General features: G+C 42.8%; 1 protein-coding gene across 1 annotated transcript in view; it reads right to left on the reverse strand.

The window, feature by feature from the left end:
- Positions 1–5485: 5485 nt before the first annotated feature.
- The window catches only part of ank1b (ankyrin 1, erythrocytic b), a gene marked incomplete at its 5' end in the record, with an annotated part of 70270 nt that continues 62297 nt past the window's right edge, over positions 5486–13458 (reverse strand). The window contains 4 exons of the mRNA XM_084571637.1: positions 5486–5822; positions 6240–6311; positions 6656–6926; positions 7034–7691. Of these exons, the coding sequence (XP_084427763.1) occupies positions 5754–5822; positions 6240–6311; positions 6656–6926; positions 7034–7691 (1070 nt within the window). The 3' untranslated portion in view covers positions 5486–5753. The remainder of the gene's footprint in view (positions 5823–6239; positions 6312–6655; positions 6927–7033; positions 7692–13458) is intronic.

Genomic DNA, 13458 nt, shown 5'->3' on the forward strand with positions numbered 1-13458 from the left:
TTATACAAGGACAATTTAAAGCAGAAATTATGGACATTTTATAGATAAAAGAGTCAAGCACAGATGTTCAAAATAATAACATAGATGTATGGTTAAAGTAGCTAACCCTTTATTTTACAGGTTCCATAGAAAGGAAAAAGGCTACAGAAACTTATGATCTTTAGGATTTTAGTCCTGGTGGATTTGATCCAACCCATGATACAACTTTTTTTTCCTAAATGAAAACAAATTCTGAAAAGCATCTGAGATGAAAATCAGTCAGCAGAAAAAGAAAGTGTTGGCAGCTATATGGGTAAATCATTCATTATAGATCTCCTGAAATCAGATGTTGAAATTGTGATGTTTTTCTGAGGCACAGAGAAACTGGGCATGGAAAATATCTGCATTTGTTTGAAGTATAACTGAAGTATTCACAACTTGGTGACAGAGAACCTGTGGAGTGGTTAAAAAAAATCTTTTCTGGGTCCTAAAACAAAACAAGAAGACGCTGCATTTCTGTCACATCTTTGTTTATTAATTCTTGTAAATGGTTTGAGCTGGTGTACAGGGTAAGATGATCTATACATATCTTCATGTCAGAACGATTCTGATTGAAAGGCTTGTATACATTATTCACGTTTGTTTATCCTCTCTCCGGGACAATACAAAAGAAAACAAGTGGTCATAGCTACAAAGCCTCTACATTCCCCATGATGTGGGCGTCGGCCTAGTCTACATAATGCTTAAAGAACATCCATAACAACTGTATGAGGGTGCATAGCATTCTAATTAAATATATTTTGTCATATATTTATACATATATTTTCATAAAAACATCTTTTTTTTTTGTGCATGTGCGCAGTTGCATTCCTTAGGATAGAGTAATATGATATTGCGTTTACATTGTCATGTATCCATTCTAAAGGAGTATAGGTGATCTCTATTCTTCGGTAAAATTTTACAATACTCTTCTTTTTTTTTCTCTTTTTTTTTGTAAATACATCGTCGTAGGTTACACGTCCTCTTGAGTCCCATGCCGGGTAAAAAGGCTCTCTCTTCTTCCCTCTGATCCAACCAGCTTCATCATCATCATCATCATCATCATCACACACACACGCTCACACACCGTACGCACAAACATGGTGGAGTGCACAGGATCACTGACTGATTTATTCAGATGGTATACCCAGATGATGTTAAAAGTTAAAATCCAGCTCAGAGTGGAAAAACACATTTACACAACATAAAACTGCTCAATACACAATTTCGTTTAATTGAGTGTATTTCTTTTTTTCTTTTTTTTTTTTCAAACATCACCATCAATCTGTCTTTTCACTGTAAAGTAAACAAAGAGTGAACTATTCAATTAAAGTTATAATCCTCAAGATTTGAGTTCTGGCTGATTTGGCGCCACCTGCAGTCTCTGATGGTTACAACAACTTTTACTAATAGTGACCAGTTGTGAGCTCTGTTGGCAACAAACGGTTGGTTTTAAGAAGCTACCAAGTTTATGGTTATTATTTGAGGAACACTCAGCTGTCCGAACTACAGCATTGTCTTAAACCTGCATTATTTCTAATGGCCAACTCTTTTCTAAAGAGTTAATGGTTTCATTCATGGTTCATGTTTTCAGTAAAGTTTGATATTCTCTCTCTCTCTCTCTCTCGTTTTTTTTTATTATGGCCAGACTTAAACAGGCATAAGGCAGGGTATGCTTTAGGAAATGGCCATGTCAATTACAACATGTGACTACCATTTGTGTTTCGCAACTGCAAGCCACAACCCAGTGGACGACATCACAGTTGCCGCACTATAATTTTTCCTAATGTTTTAATTGTTTGTGTCACTGTCCGATCAAATTCCGTCACACACGAAAGAAATATTAATACTGGAGTAAAGATCACGCCTACAAGCTCAATGCCACCCATTTGGGGCCACTTCCAGTTTCACGTGACTTCTTTTGGGGCAACATAATTTGAATGTCCACAGACACTAACGGGGATTGTGTTTACCCGGGACCATCGGTGATGGGGGTTTCTTGTGATTTTGATCACATTCGGGGTGGGGTGTTCACATGGAGCACTGAGAAATCATATCCTCTATGAGCGTCCTGGTTATTGAAATGTGCATGCCTTCTGTGTCAGCGCTTTGGTTTTCGCAGCACAAAGTGGCAATAAATGAATAAAAATATGGAGGGCATCTATGTGGTAACGTTAGCTGGTCAACTTGCCACCATTTGATGTGCCACCTTGTAAGGGCTCAACATCCACGGCACAAGGAGGGCTGATGTCAGCGGCACCGTATTCTAGACGGTGATCAAGGATGTTGTTGAACTTTTTAAATATTTGCTGAATCAGAACCACAAATACATCCAAAATGCCAAGAATATTTAACGTCTTCATTACAGAAAGACAGAAAAGGTTTCTTCATCCCTCCAGAGATGAGACGCTTCCACTTTTACGTCAATAAACTCAGCTCCATGTAATAGACCTACCATACAGAGGCAATTACTGGTTGTATAACTGTGGAACAGCTCCATGGCTGACCAAATACAGCATTACAGTGAGGTTTTATATTTGTAATGTAAATCTTAAGCATTATAACTTTAACTCATGATAAATTATGCATTTTCTTGTGGTGAAAGTGCACAGAAAGACTAACATAAAGAGAGTGAGTCATTCAAGAGATGGTGTGAATCACCGCCCTCTGTTATCTAAAAGCTGTGAAGTAGAGTAAATATAGAGTGGGGTTTGAGTTGCTGAAGTCAAAGTTTGGCTTCAACGTTTGGGCAACAGATGATGTGATTAAATGTCTCTTAAAAAAAAACAAAAAAACAAACACGGTAAGAGTTGTGTTTGTCTAAAACCCGCAAGAAAGTCGAATTAAAGAACATTCTTCACTAAAACTCCTTTGGATCGCTTCCGTTCATCAGTGGTAAAACTGAATGAGGATAAACACAATCGAGAAAAGGTGTCAGTCAGAGCTGAGCACCAGACAGGAAGGAGATTTGTGGTTTCTGACCACACACCCAATACTCATCTGTCATTTTTTGGTCTTCTTTTAATCAAATAATTAACCCTCACCCACACACATACATATATTCCCACAAACACACAAACCACTCTGCTTCATATATCCACAAAAGACCCCCCCTCTCCCCTGCATGCATCCCCCCCCCCCCAAAAGGCCCCAACACCTAATTTGTGGAGCACTCATCATGTCCCACACCCGTCTTTGAGAGGAGGACTCAGAACTTGAAATCAAAAACACAACTTGTTTCTGACAGAGCAGAACTGAAAACCTGAGTGGAGTAACAGTGGAAAACGTGATATGTAGAAAACATGTGCTGTATATCGGATGAGGTTCTCATGCGCGGACCGGGCATGGAAAAGTATGTGCATCCTTGTGATGTGTAACTGATCATTCATTCAGTGTCTCAGTCATTCAGGCTACAGTAGCATTTACAGTACTTATGGGATAAATAGTGTGTTGTGATTCTCAGGAAACGTGTGCTACTGCGATATAACCCCTCCGCGGTGCTGCCGTCAGGTTTCTGCATAAAGTGTTTCAAAGATGAACGACAGATGGTTTACAGTGTGTTTCTGACCTGTGTGAAACATTGATACATTTGAAAGAAAAACAGAGTAAGGTGGGTTTCACCTGATGGCAGCAGCCAACTCCTTTTACAGGTAGTATTCTATGAACATATCCTGGTTTATAATTTGCTACGTTAAGTGCTGAAAAAGCGAACGACCCTCTCCGGAATCCACAGTCCCACACTGCTACAGCTGAGTCATCTGATCCTGCATCACAACGTCCTCTCTGACTCATTCGCCTCAAGGTCGATGAAACCTGGCGTCTGCGCAGCAGCAGCAGCAGCAGCAGCAGCAAAGTCAAACTCGAATGCTGTTCGTCCAGATGGAGTTTCCGTCTTCACCGAGGAGTCCTTTCCTTAGACCTTCCAAGCCCTGGCTCCTCGTTCTTGTAGGTATTATTGCTGTGGCAAACGACGCCCTGACCAGGAAATAATCGTTTAACTGTGTGATGCGTTGATGCGTGTTTAAATCTGTGTGCTTTTGCTTGTTCCACGTACGAGTGTTCTGACATGTCTTGACGGTTTCACGAGTCTGGGGTCAGTGTTGATAAGACAATCACAGTGCTACCTGTCCGTCCTCGCCGCACAGATCCCTCCACAACCACATGCCGCCGGAGCGCAGTGCGACTTCACACTTACATCCTCACGTGAATCAGATCCTCCAAGCTTTCTCTGCTTCGTTCGCTTTGTTTCAAGTGACGACACACATTTGGACAGTGATGAGCTACAGCTGTTGCGAGCAGGATGAAAAGAGGGAGCACACAGAGTTTTAAATGTTGGATGGAGGGCCTGTAAGACGCTGATGGGAGAGGCCTGGGATTTTACTGCATAAAGACTGAGGCTACTGATACGGATTGAGGATCAATTTGACTTAACGCTACTGGGAATAAACGAAGAGTGTAGAGAAGGTCACAAGGGAGGAAAAAGTCTAGCTTTGTGTTTGCTTGGAGCTTTTCGTAGAGCTGCTGCACGGCGCAATCAAGCGGCCAACGCTCTACCGGAGTCAAACGGAGCTGAAGGTGGACGTGTTCCAAAGAAACGAACAACAAGAAGCGAGCGTCGTCCACAAAGGAAAAGAAAGACGTCAGCACACGCAGACAACTCACGAGCAGGGGGAGGGGAAGCACGGTGGCTTTCTCATTCCGGCGCTGAGCACGCCGTGACATCACAGGGACAACAAACCAATCATGGGGCGAGGGCTCAGCGCCAAGCCAGAAGCAAATAACACATGCGGCAGAGGAGAGTACACGCGCGCGCACACACATACACACACACCGACACATGTCCACGTAGCATAGAGTGCATATATCACATTGAGAGTAATAGGGGAAAGGGTCCAGTGACAGAAGCATCGGTGGGCTCAGCGCAGGCGTAGCTGTTTACACAACCATCCATCGAGGGACTGTTTTTTTTTTTTTTTTTTTTTTTGGCTGAAGTGTCGTTGGACTCAACTCGCTGATACAAACCACTCCAGCTGGGGGAGGAAGGTCCTTCAAAAGGCCTGCGACCCATGCGTGGGCCAGCCCCGTACCTCGTACCCCTTCAGTTTGTAGATAATGACAGTTCAATAGGTCAAAGGGCATGCACCAGCAGTCATCATGCGATTACAGTTCACAGGAAGCACTTTGTTGCTTTTTTTTTCTTTGTTGTTTTACTAACATTTATGGTGTCGTTTTTTTTTTATAAAAAAGATTCATGCCTTACTCTGGTTGATATTTTTCTTTACAAATGTTATAAAACTACAAGTTTCTTTTTTTTTTCCTCCCCTTCCTCTTCTTTTGTTTTGTGGTGCTCCATGGTCACAGGTTGAGGATGATTCTGTTTGTCATTTTATAGTTCGCACTTGTCCTCCTCCTCCTCTTCCTCCTCCTCCTCGCTCATTTTCCTCTCCGGTCCGGTCGTGGTTTCGTGAACGATGTTTTGGCAGTGGCTTTCCGGTCCTAGAAAACAGAGCCGGGTGGCATTAATGCGCACAACACAGGCTTAATTCCTTTGGCCTTCTAGAAAAGGTGTAGAGAATGACAAAATCTAGGGTTTTAATCTTGAACATCAATGAACTAGAAGACTATTAGGCTCTAACAGAGTCTAGCAGGTTGCCATACAGGAATTTTCCAAGCACTGGGATGCACAAGTGCTTGCTGTGTGTCCCATACCTGGAGGACTGGGTAGTAAGTGTATTTCAGTGTTTAATTCTCCGCAGACTGGTGCGCTGTACTGACTGAGCGCCCTTTCTCACATCCACCCCTACCTGGAGCAAGGAAGGAGGGAGGAGGGAAGGAAACAACACTCGGACCGGTTAAACCGCTGAAGCCTCTACACGGAACCAGAGCAGGAAACTAACTTGTCTGTCCACCGGCCAGCTACTGAGCCCCGTTTACCACCTGTCTAAACCAGATTACAGTGTCTTGCCAATGATGATGAGATACGTCTCAATTTTCAAGATATTGCAGGTTTTAACAGAATAGATGCCCTATTTGTCTAATTAAATTCTTACTATCTGCTGATGTGGACAAATGACCAACACTCGGCTGGTGGCTGCTGTTAATTTCCCACCCTTTATGCCAGACTAGGTGACTAATTCAAAGTACAAAGTTGTGTGCTTGGGTTATCATTGACTGGGGGTGACTATGACTCAGTGGAAATGATGCAAACACAACTGACGCACCTTTCTAGCGAGTGTAGTTCCGCGTTCCTCAACAAACGGCATCTCAGCAGCATAATCCTCCTTCTCTTGTCTCTGTAAAGAGACACATGTGGTAAATGTGAGTTTATCATTCTCAACAAGTTGTTTGCAATCATCAGGAACAAAAGCAAAAACTGTCTGCAGATTTTCCACTGATGTGTTGCGCCACACAACACATCACTCGGTCTGGTTCTGAGATCTACATGATCAATCATCTCTCTTGATGATTGTTGAGTTGAGAGATTAAAACCGTCGATGATCGCGATCAAAGAAATCAAAAGCAATGACTGTCTTTCAATTTGAGAATTGAAAAAAAGGTAAAGACAAAGGGACGGAGAAAGATGTTCCCCCCCCCTCCAGGCGCAGGAAGCGGCGGGTGGTCGGAGTGGCAACCTGACCTGGCCCCGCCTCTGCTCCTGTTGCCAAGCCCTCTGGCCTGCCTCCTGGTGAGAGAAGCCCAGCCCCTTGTCAAAGGGCTGCGTGCCCTGCAGGAAGCGCCCACGCAGCACCTGAGAGTAACCCGTGTCACACACCGGAGTCAGCAGAGCCTCCTGGGCCACATGCAAGCCTGGCACGCCGCCGTCACGTCCCGGTGACACTGAGCCCACCCAGCTCTGCAGGGAGTCCTTGTCGGGCAAATAGGGCTGAAACGCTCCACCTCCCACCACCCTGAAGCAAAAGGAGAGAGAAGGAAAATAAACTAAGTGATATTCTCAGCACAGTTAGTGGTAAAGAAGACAGTTTTGTGAGTTTGACTGCACTTATAGGTGGCATACCGGTTATCTCCATTGTGCTCTGTGGCTCGACTCAATCCCGATATCTCACAGCGCTGAGCGTACACCTGCTGGCCTGCAACAACAGAAATCCCTTCCACTGAGCCCAGCCCTAAACCTCCACCTCCTCCTTTTATTCCTCCTCCCACCGCCATGGCCTCCCCTCTCCTCGCGTCCAACCTCTGACCTCCCAGCTGGCCGTTCAGATTGACCTTGGGAACGGCGCCACTGGCTCTCACCCTGTCTCTTTCTGCCAGCGCACTCGCTGGCTCCTGTGGCGCCTCCTCCTCCTCAACCTCCCCTTCCTCCTCCTCCTCCTCCTCCTCTTCTTCCAGCTCCATGATGGACCCGCTGGCCCCACTGGCTCCGCTGCTTGGGCGACCCAAGCTGCAGGGCAAGGAGAGCGTGGCGCCCTCCGAGTCGTCAGCCCGACTGCTGCCCTCTAGCGACGAGTCCTCCACTGTGACCAGCGAGGGGCTGACCCCGGCTGGCCACACCTGAACATCTGACATCTCCATTAAAGTGTCTTCCTCTGTGGTGGCAATGGGGGCGCACTCGAGGCTGGAGACTTCCTGCCAGTAGGGCTCCGCGCCCAGCGGAGAGGGCAAGCTGTACTGCATGGAGGCCGGGGATAGAAGCTCCTCCTGCACCAGCCCATAACCTGGAGGGAAGACAGTGGGGAGACAAGAGAAAGACTAACACCAAGCAGGCACTGCCGGGAGGAGGATGTGGAGGTGATGGGTCGACTGTTTCTCCACCCTACAAGGGAAACAGTGGGGCTCAGCCCTGTCCCAATACACCTGGAGAGACTAAAGTCCATCTTTATTCACCAAGAGTTTGGAGATCTAATTTGGAATTAAGATGTCCTCCATTTGATTTCTTTCAGTCTAATAATAAAGACAATAATTGATGCAAAGGAGGAGTTTAGGTCATTGGGACACAGCACTATGTGTGAGGTGAGGGAGAAAGGGGGTTCAGTGTATCATCCGTTGTTTGTCAAGTGAATGATGCAGGTCTCTAGCTTGTTACCATGTGAACAAAGTGCAGTGAGTTGTTTCTTGGTAAGAGAAAACAAAGGCGAGTGTAGAGTTATATATTATGGGGTTGGCACGATAACTATTTTTCACAACAGCATATATAGACTAGGAGTTAAACTCTCTTTGACTCACTTTGTAACATCTATTCCAGTGAGCTTTCAGTGTCATGATCAGATCTGGAGCTCTTTAAGAACCCTTCAAAAATGAGTGATCATCACACTAACAGATACGTTCAGATAATAGTTTTTTTTTCTTTTTTTTTTTACATCTATTGTCCACTCAAGGTGAAGGTTGGGACAAACTATTTCAGAGAGATGATCTTTATCAGAGATATCACTGCAGCTGTGATACAAACACCGAAGCTTTAACAAAATGCCTCTTATCGTTCCAACCCCAGTTGGACGTCCCTGCCTGGGAGTCGGCAGCGTCTTGCAGATACCACAGAGGAAAATGCAAGTTGCTGTTGCTCTTGCGTTCTCCCGCACAGCATCAGAGTCATGCACTTTTAAGTTTGAACCCCAAGCATCCAAATAAAAGTCACTACACACACACCCACACACGCATACACAAACAAAAATGTACACACACATCAAACACAGCTATAACATTCAAAAACTTTTGTCAACCTCTCTTCTTCTTCTGGTAGTTCAGTCACTTAGTTGCAGCTTGTACTATTATGTATTATGCTGGAAAGTTTCTTAATGAGATTCAGTACAACTTAGTTGTTGAGGATTAGTTTGGAAATAAATACAACCTTGCTCTCATATTATGTTACGGTATCGGCACGATCTTACGAGGTACTATTTATCAGAATAAAAAAAGGACCTACTGTCATATGTTAAGTGTTGTTTTTATGTGTATTATAAACTTCCCATATGAGCACTGTTCAGCGTAAGTGTTTGACACACATATAGATACATGTACACCGGTCAGGCTTAACATTATGACCACCTTCCTAACATTGTGTAGGTCTCCCTTGTGCCTCCAAAACAGTTGTGACTCATCAGAGAATAGACATGGGCCTTCTGAGGGGGTCCTGTGGTGTCTGGAAACAGAATCTTATTAGTGGGGGCTTTGGGTCCTTTGGATTGAGGGGATGGGCCTCTATGGATCAGGCTTGTTACAGTACATCCCACAGATATTTGATCAGTTTGGGATCTAGTGAATATAGAGGCCAGGTCAACACCTTGTGCTGTTTTCATGTTTTTTGAGTTGTTCTTAAACCGTTTTTGTGTGTGTACCTGTGTCAGGCTGCATCCTGCTGGGGATGGCTGCTACCATTAAGGACTGTCATTGCTATGGGGTGGGGGTGCCTGGTCTGGTCTAGGTGGGCGCTACATGTCTAAGCAGAACATTGTATTATCACGAGATGGTCAATGTTATTCATGTTATTCACACCATTTAATGTTATGCCTGATCGTTGTATTTAGGGAAAATCTTATTATTTTGTATAAGTTACATTAATAATTAGATTGTTTGTGTGTTTGTTCAAGTATCCTGCTCTAGTGTCTGATCTGATCTATGCCTACATACAGGCTGTGGTCAGGTGTGTTGTCTGAATGTTTGGGCTATTTTATGTATTTTAGCATATGTGGCATACTATGACACAGGTACTTTCATCTGCACATTAGTCTTCATCCAAACCTAACCCATTAATGTAAAATCAGTTGTGACGGTTGTGAGGCTTATTTATTAGATGCTCTGTACTGTATATGCATTTATATCTTGCAAACGCTCTCTGGATCTCCAGTTCTACGCATATATCTATGGCTTAACGTCCACTTCTATCAGCAAATCTAGAGCGACGCTTGAATATAATAAGCAATCTATAAACTTTGTACACATTATTGGGATATTTCAAAAGAAATACTTGTTCTATTTAGCTACAGTTACTATTAAAAAACACAGGAACACACAAACATACACAGTCAAATACACAAACACACATTATATTCTCATGTTTCTTATGTGAAAAAATTAGAAGTCATACACTAATATTATCATTCAGATTTATGATAAAACCTTTATTTGTTCTCTGGACCTCATTGGGATTTATGATACTTTCTTTCTTGATCTGTATTTTTTCATAGCTGGTGTTTATTTATCTACTATTAACATATCAATACTTTATTAAGTACTAATGACACATTTAAAAATGAGCTATTTCAGCTATTATTTTATAGAATTAACATTTTTATACAAATTATTATCATGGTGGTAAATCAGTATGGAAGAAATATTCATTAATCATCATTATTTATTTTATGGAAATGTCTGTGAAGCTTCTAATCCATATTTTGATCTTTAGACCTGAAATGATGTGACAAGTTTGGATTTATGGGTAAAATGTTTCATAAATTGCAAGAGCTCAGATGAATGAAATAAGGCTGAATCAAACAGTAAAGAAGTATTTCACCCAAATTCAATGTTAGGACGTCTACATTTATAACGGAGTCCTCACTATCAAACACATGAGTAATCTCACGTTTATGGATTATGAAAAGTGGAATCTACGAAGGCTGTCCTCTTATAGGACAACCAAAAGGATAGTGTATAGTCATACTTTCCTATCCTAGTCACAGCTATATACCTCCACCAGCCTGACTTGGCACAGAAAAGAAAGGCGAAGAAGATTTGTTTGCAGGAATCGATGACTCAGCCTAAACATGTAATCACAAAAATGCTTTGTCCCTGTATTTAATGATGCTCTGATGTTCAGCTGTGGAAACAAAACACAGGTATTTCAAAGTTAATGCAGCATCAAGTTTCTTAAAGGTTAAATCTCTAGTAAGTCGTCTAGTGTTAAGGTGCAGCTGCTGTACGGTCTGAAAATGACTGAAAAGAATCAGCATGGTCCACCTTAAATGAACTAAATGCATTCTCTGTTCTTAGAGTATAAATGCTTGAGTGATTAGCCAGGGGGAGACTGTTCCTTATATAGATAAAAATCCTCAACAACTCTCGTCAGTAAAAGCATTAGTGGGTGAAATAGCTCTTTACTGTGTAAGTAAGTGTCTCTCAGAGTTTATGCACTAATGAACCAAGCATGTGTGTGTGTTTCTGGGATGGTATACGGGGCCAGGACGGTCAGAGGTGGCGTCAGAATGAGGTGGTCGGGGAGAAATGAGTTAGAATGAGCGTTAGAATGAGTTCGATGAATGTGGCTTAGCCTTTCCCTTCACTCCTGCCGTTTAAACACAAAACACGCACGCACAGTGTCAGAGGCACAACACGTAGTGAAGCACAAATAAAGTCCACAGAGGAGACAACGCACTGCACAGCACACTATTCACTTCACCACTGCACACACACACAAACACACACACACATAAACGCACTGCACTCACATAGAAAACGATTTAAACAGAAACACTTTTGACTCACAGGTGTTACTCAAACGTACAGAAAATATCACACACACCCAAAACAATACACAAACACACACCTCACAGCGATATCCCTGCTGGCAGATAATGTTCAACAACAATGTTAACGGTGAGTCCGTCATCAGACATGGGCAAAAACAATAGATTTTACTTTTAAATTATCACAAGAAAATATTTTTTCTTGAACACAAAAGGAAAAATGGTACAAACTACATAAAACTGGCATCTATCAAATGTTGAAAACATTTCACTATAAATTATTTTGCCCACGTATGAAAGACATCGTGTCACAGCAACGTTGTACATTGAACATTATGTGTTACGCAGCTGATCATGTGTTAACAGCGCAGCATTAAAAAAACACACCATTTATTTTACAGGAAAAAAAATAAAAAATAACTGTTTGTTAATATAGCATTAAAACAAGACTGAAATACACCCATTGAAAACACAGAGAAAACATTTTACACCGTGAAGAAAACTTCATACATTGAAAGCATGCCATGCACATAGAGATGTCATATCCAGAAACAGCACACAGCAAACTTTATTTCCCGTCAAGAAACTCCTCACTCACTCACAAACACACACGTCACTGTACAGACAAAAATCATCTTGGGTAGACCTGGGCAAGAATTTAATTTAAAATACTTATTTACTTTTAAGTATTACGCTGAGGCTAAATTTATCTTGCAATAGTGATGCAGTGGATGGGCTGGGTCATTAAAAATTAACAGTCTGGGTGGCTGAAATAATAGCCTAAAGCATTAAGTGCTAGATATTAGCCAAGCGACTCTTTAAAAAGGAATTAAATATGTCCGCCTGTTTCAGTTTGACCAAATAAGGTGAACTTTTGTTTTTTGTACGTGTTCACGAAGCAATCGAGACTAACTTTGCAGGAAAATTGAATTCAAGTGAACTGAAAATGGAGCATCAGCAGTGGTGGAGCTACGTGGGCGCATGTACCAGATGCTCCGTCAGTTTCATCGAGCATCTAGGCTATGCATAGAAAACAGTGTTTCAAAATATATGCCAAGAAGGCGCACTGCTGCTGCCACACACCTCCGAAGTAATAGGTGCGATCTGGAGGCATTGAATAACTTAGGTGTATCGGTCCGTCGGTAATGTGTGTTGTCACTACAAATTATTTCTTTCAAGAAGCGACTGCAAGTGGGCTAAGATCGACCTCTCTAATCGGTCTCAGGTCAACCGATCTGTTTACACCAGACCAAACGAACCAACCGAGCAGGGAAACAATCTCACCCCACAATAGTAATACAGAATTGGGTGTAGGTGTAAAATATTGTATTTGTTCTTGTGGTTGAAGAGACCGATTCAGATGGCATCGGAGCCAATCCGTGCATCACTTTATCTTGCAAGATATTTTAAACATTTCATGTGTGATAGTGACACAAAAAAGTTACAGACACAGTTCCTGCAAGCTGAGCTAAGAAAAATGGATTTCCTTGACTGTCTGCCACTAATCACTGAAGCCCAGGTCTGAAACACGCACACAAACAAACAGATACTGTCCCAGCAAAGCATGCAGCATGCACATGCACAAACTGTAGTACACACACAGAGCTGGATTAAAAGAGGAGGAGAGGGTCCCCACTCGACTGAACGAGGGAGGAGCGCGGGAAAATAAGATGACAAGAGAAGAGGAGGCCCAGAGGTCAACATGAGGTCATATGAGGTCAGAGGTCGGACAGGAAGAGCTGTGAGGAAGAAGAGCAGGAAAAGGGAGGAGGAGGAGGAGGCGGAGGAGGAGGAGGAGGAGCAGGGCGGCTGGGCAGCAGATATGACATGTTACAGGTTCAGAGTAAAAGACAGAAAGTAGGCCCCGAGGAAAAGACTAAATTTCCAGACAGCTACAACATTGCAGTTACGCCACAATGTCTGCGGTCAATCATGCACAACTGGACAGGTGAAATTTTGTCTTGTTCTCGGGAAGAAAAGAGAAAGGAAGAGGGATAGAAACAAGGTGTGAAGGCCCAAACCACAC

Source organism: Chelon labrosus, assembly GCF_963514085.1.
Source record: "Chelon labrosus genome assembly, chromosome: 22".
NCBI classification, from domain to species: Eukaryota; Metazoa; Chordata; class Actinopteri; order Mugiliformes; family Mugilidae; genus Chelon; species Chelon labrosus.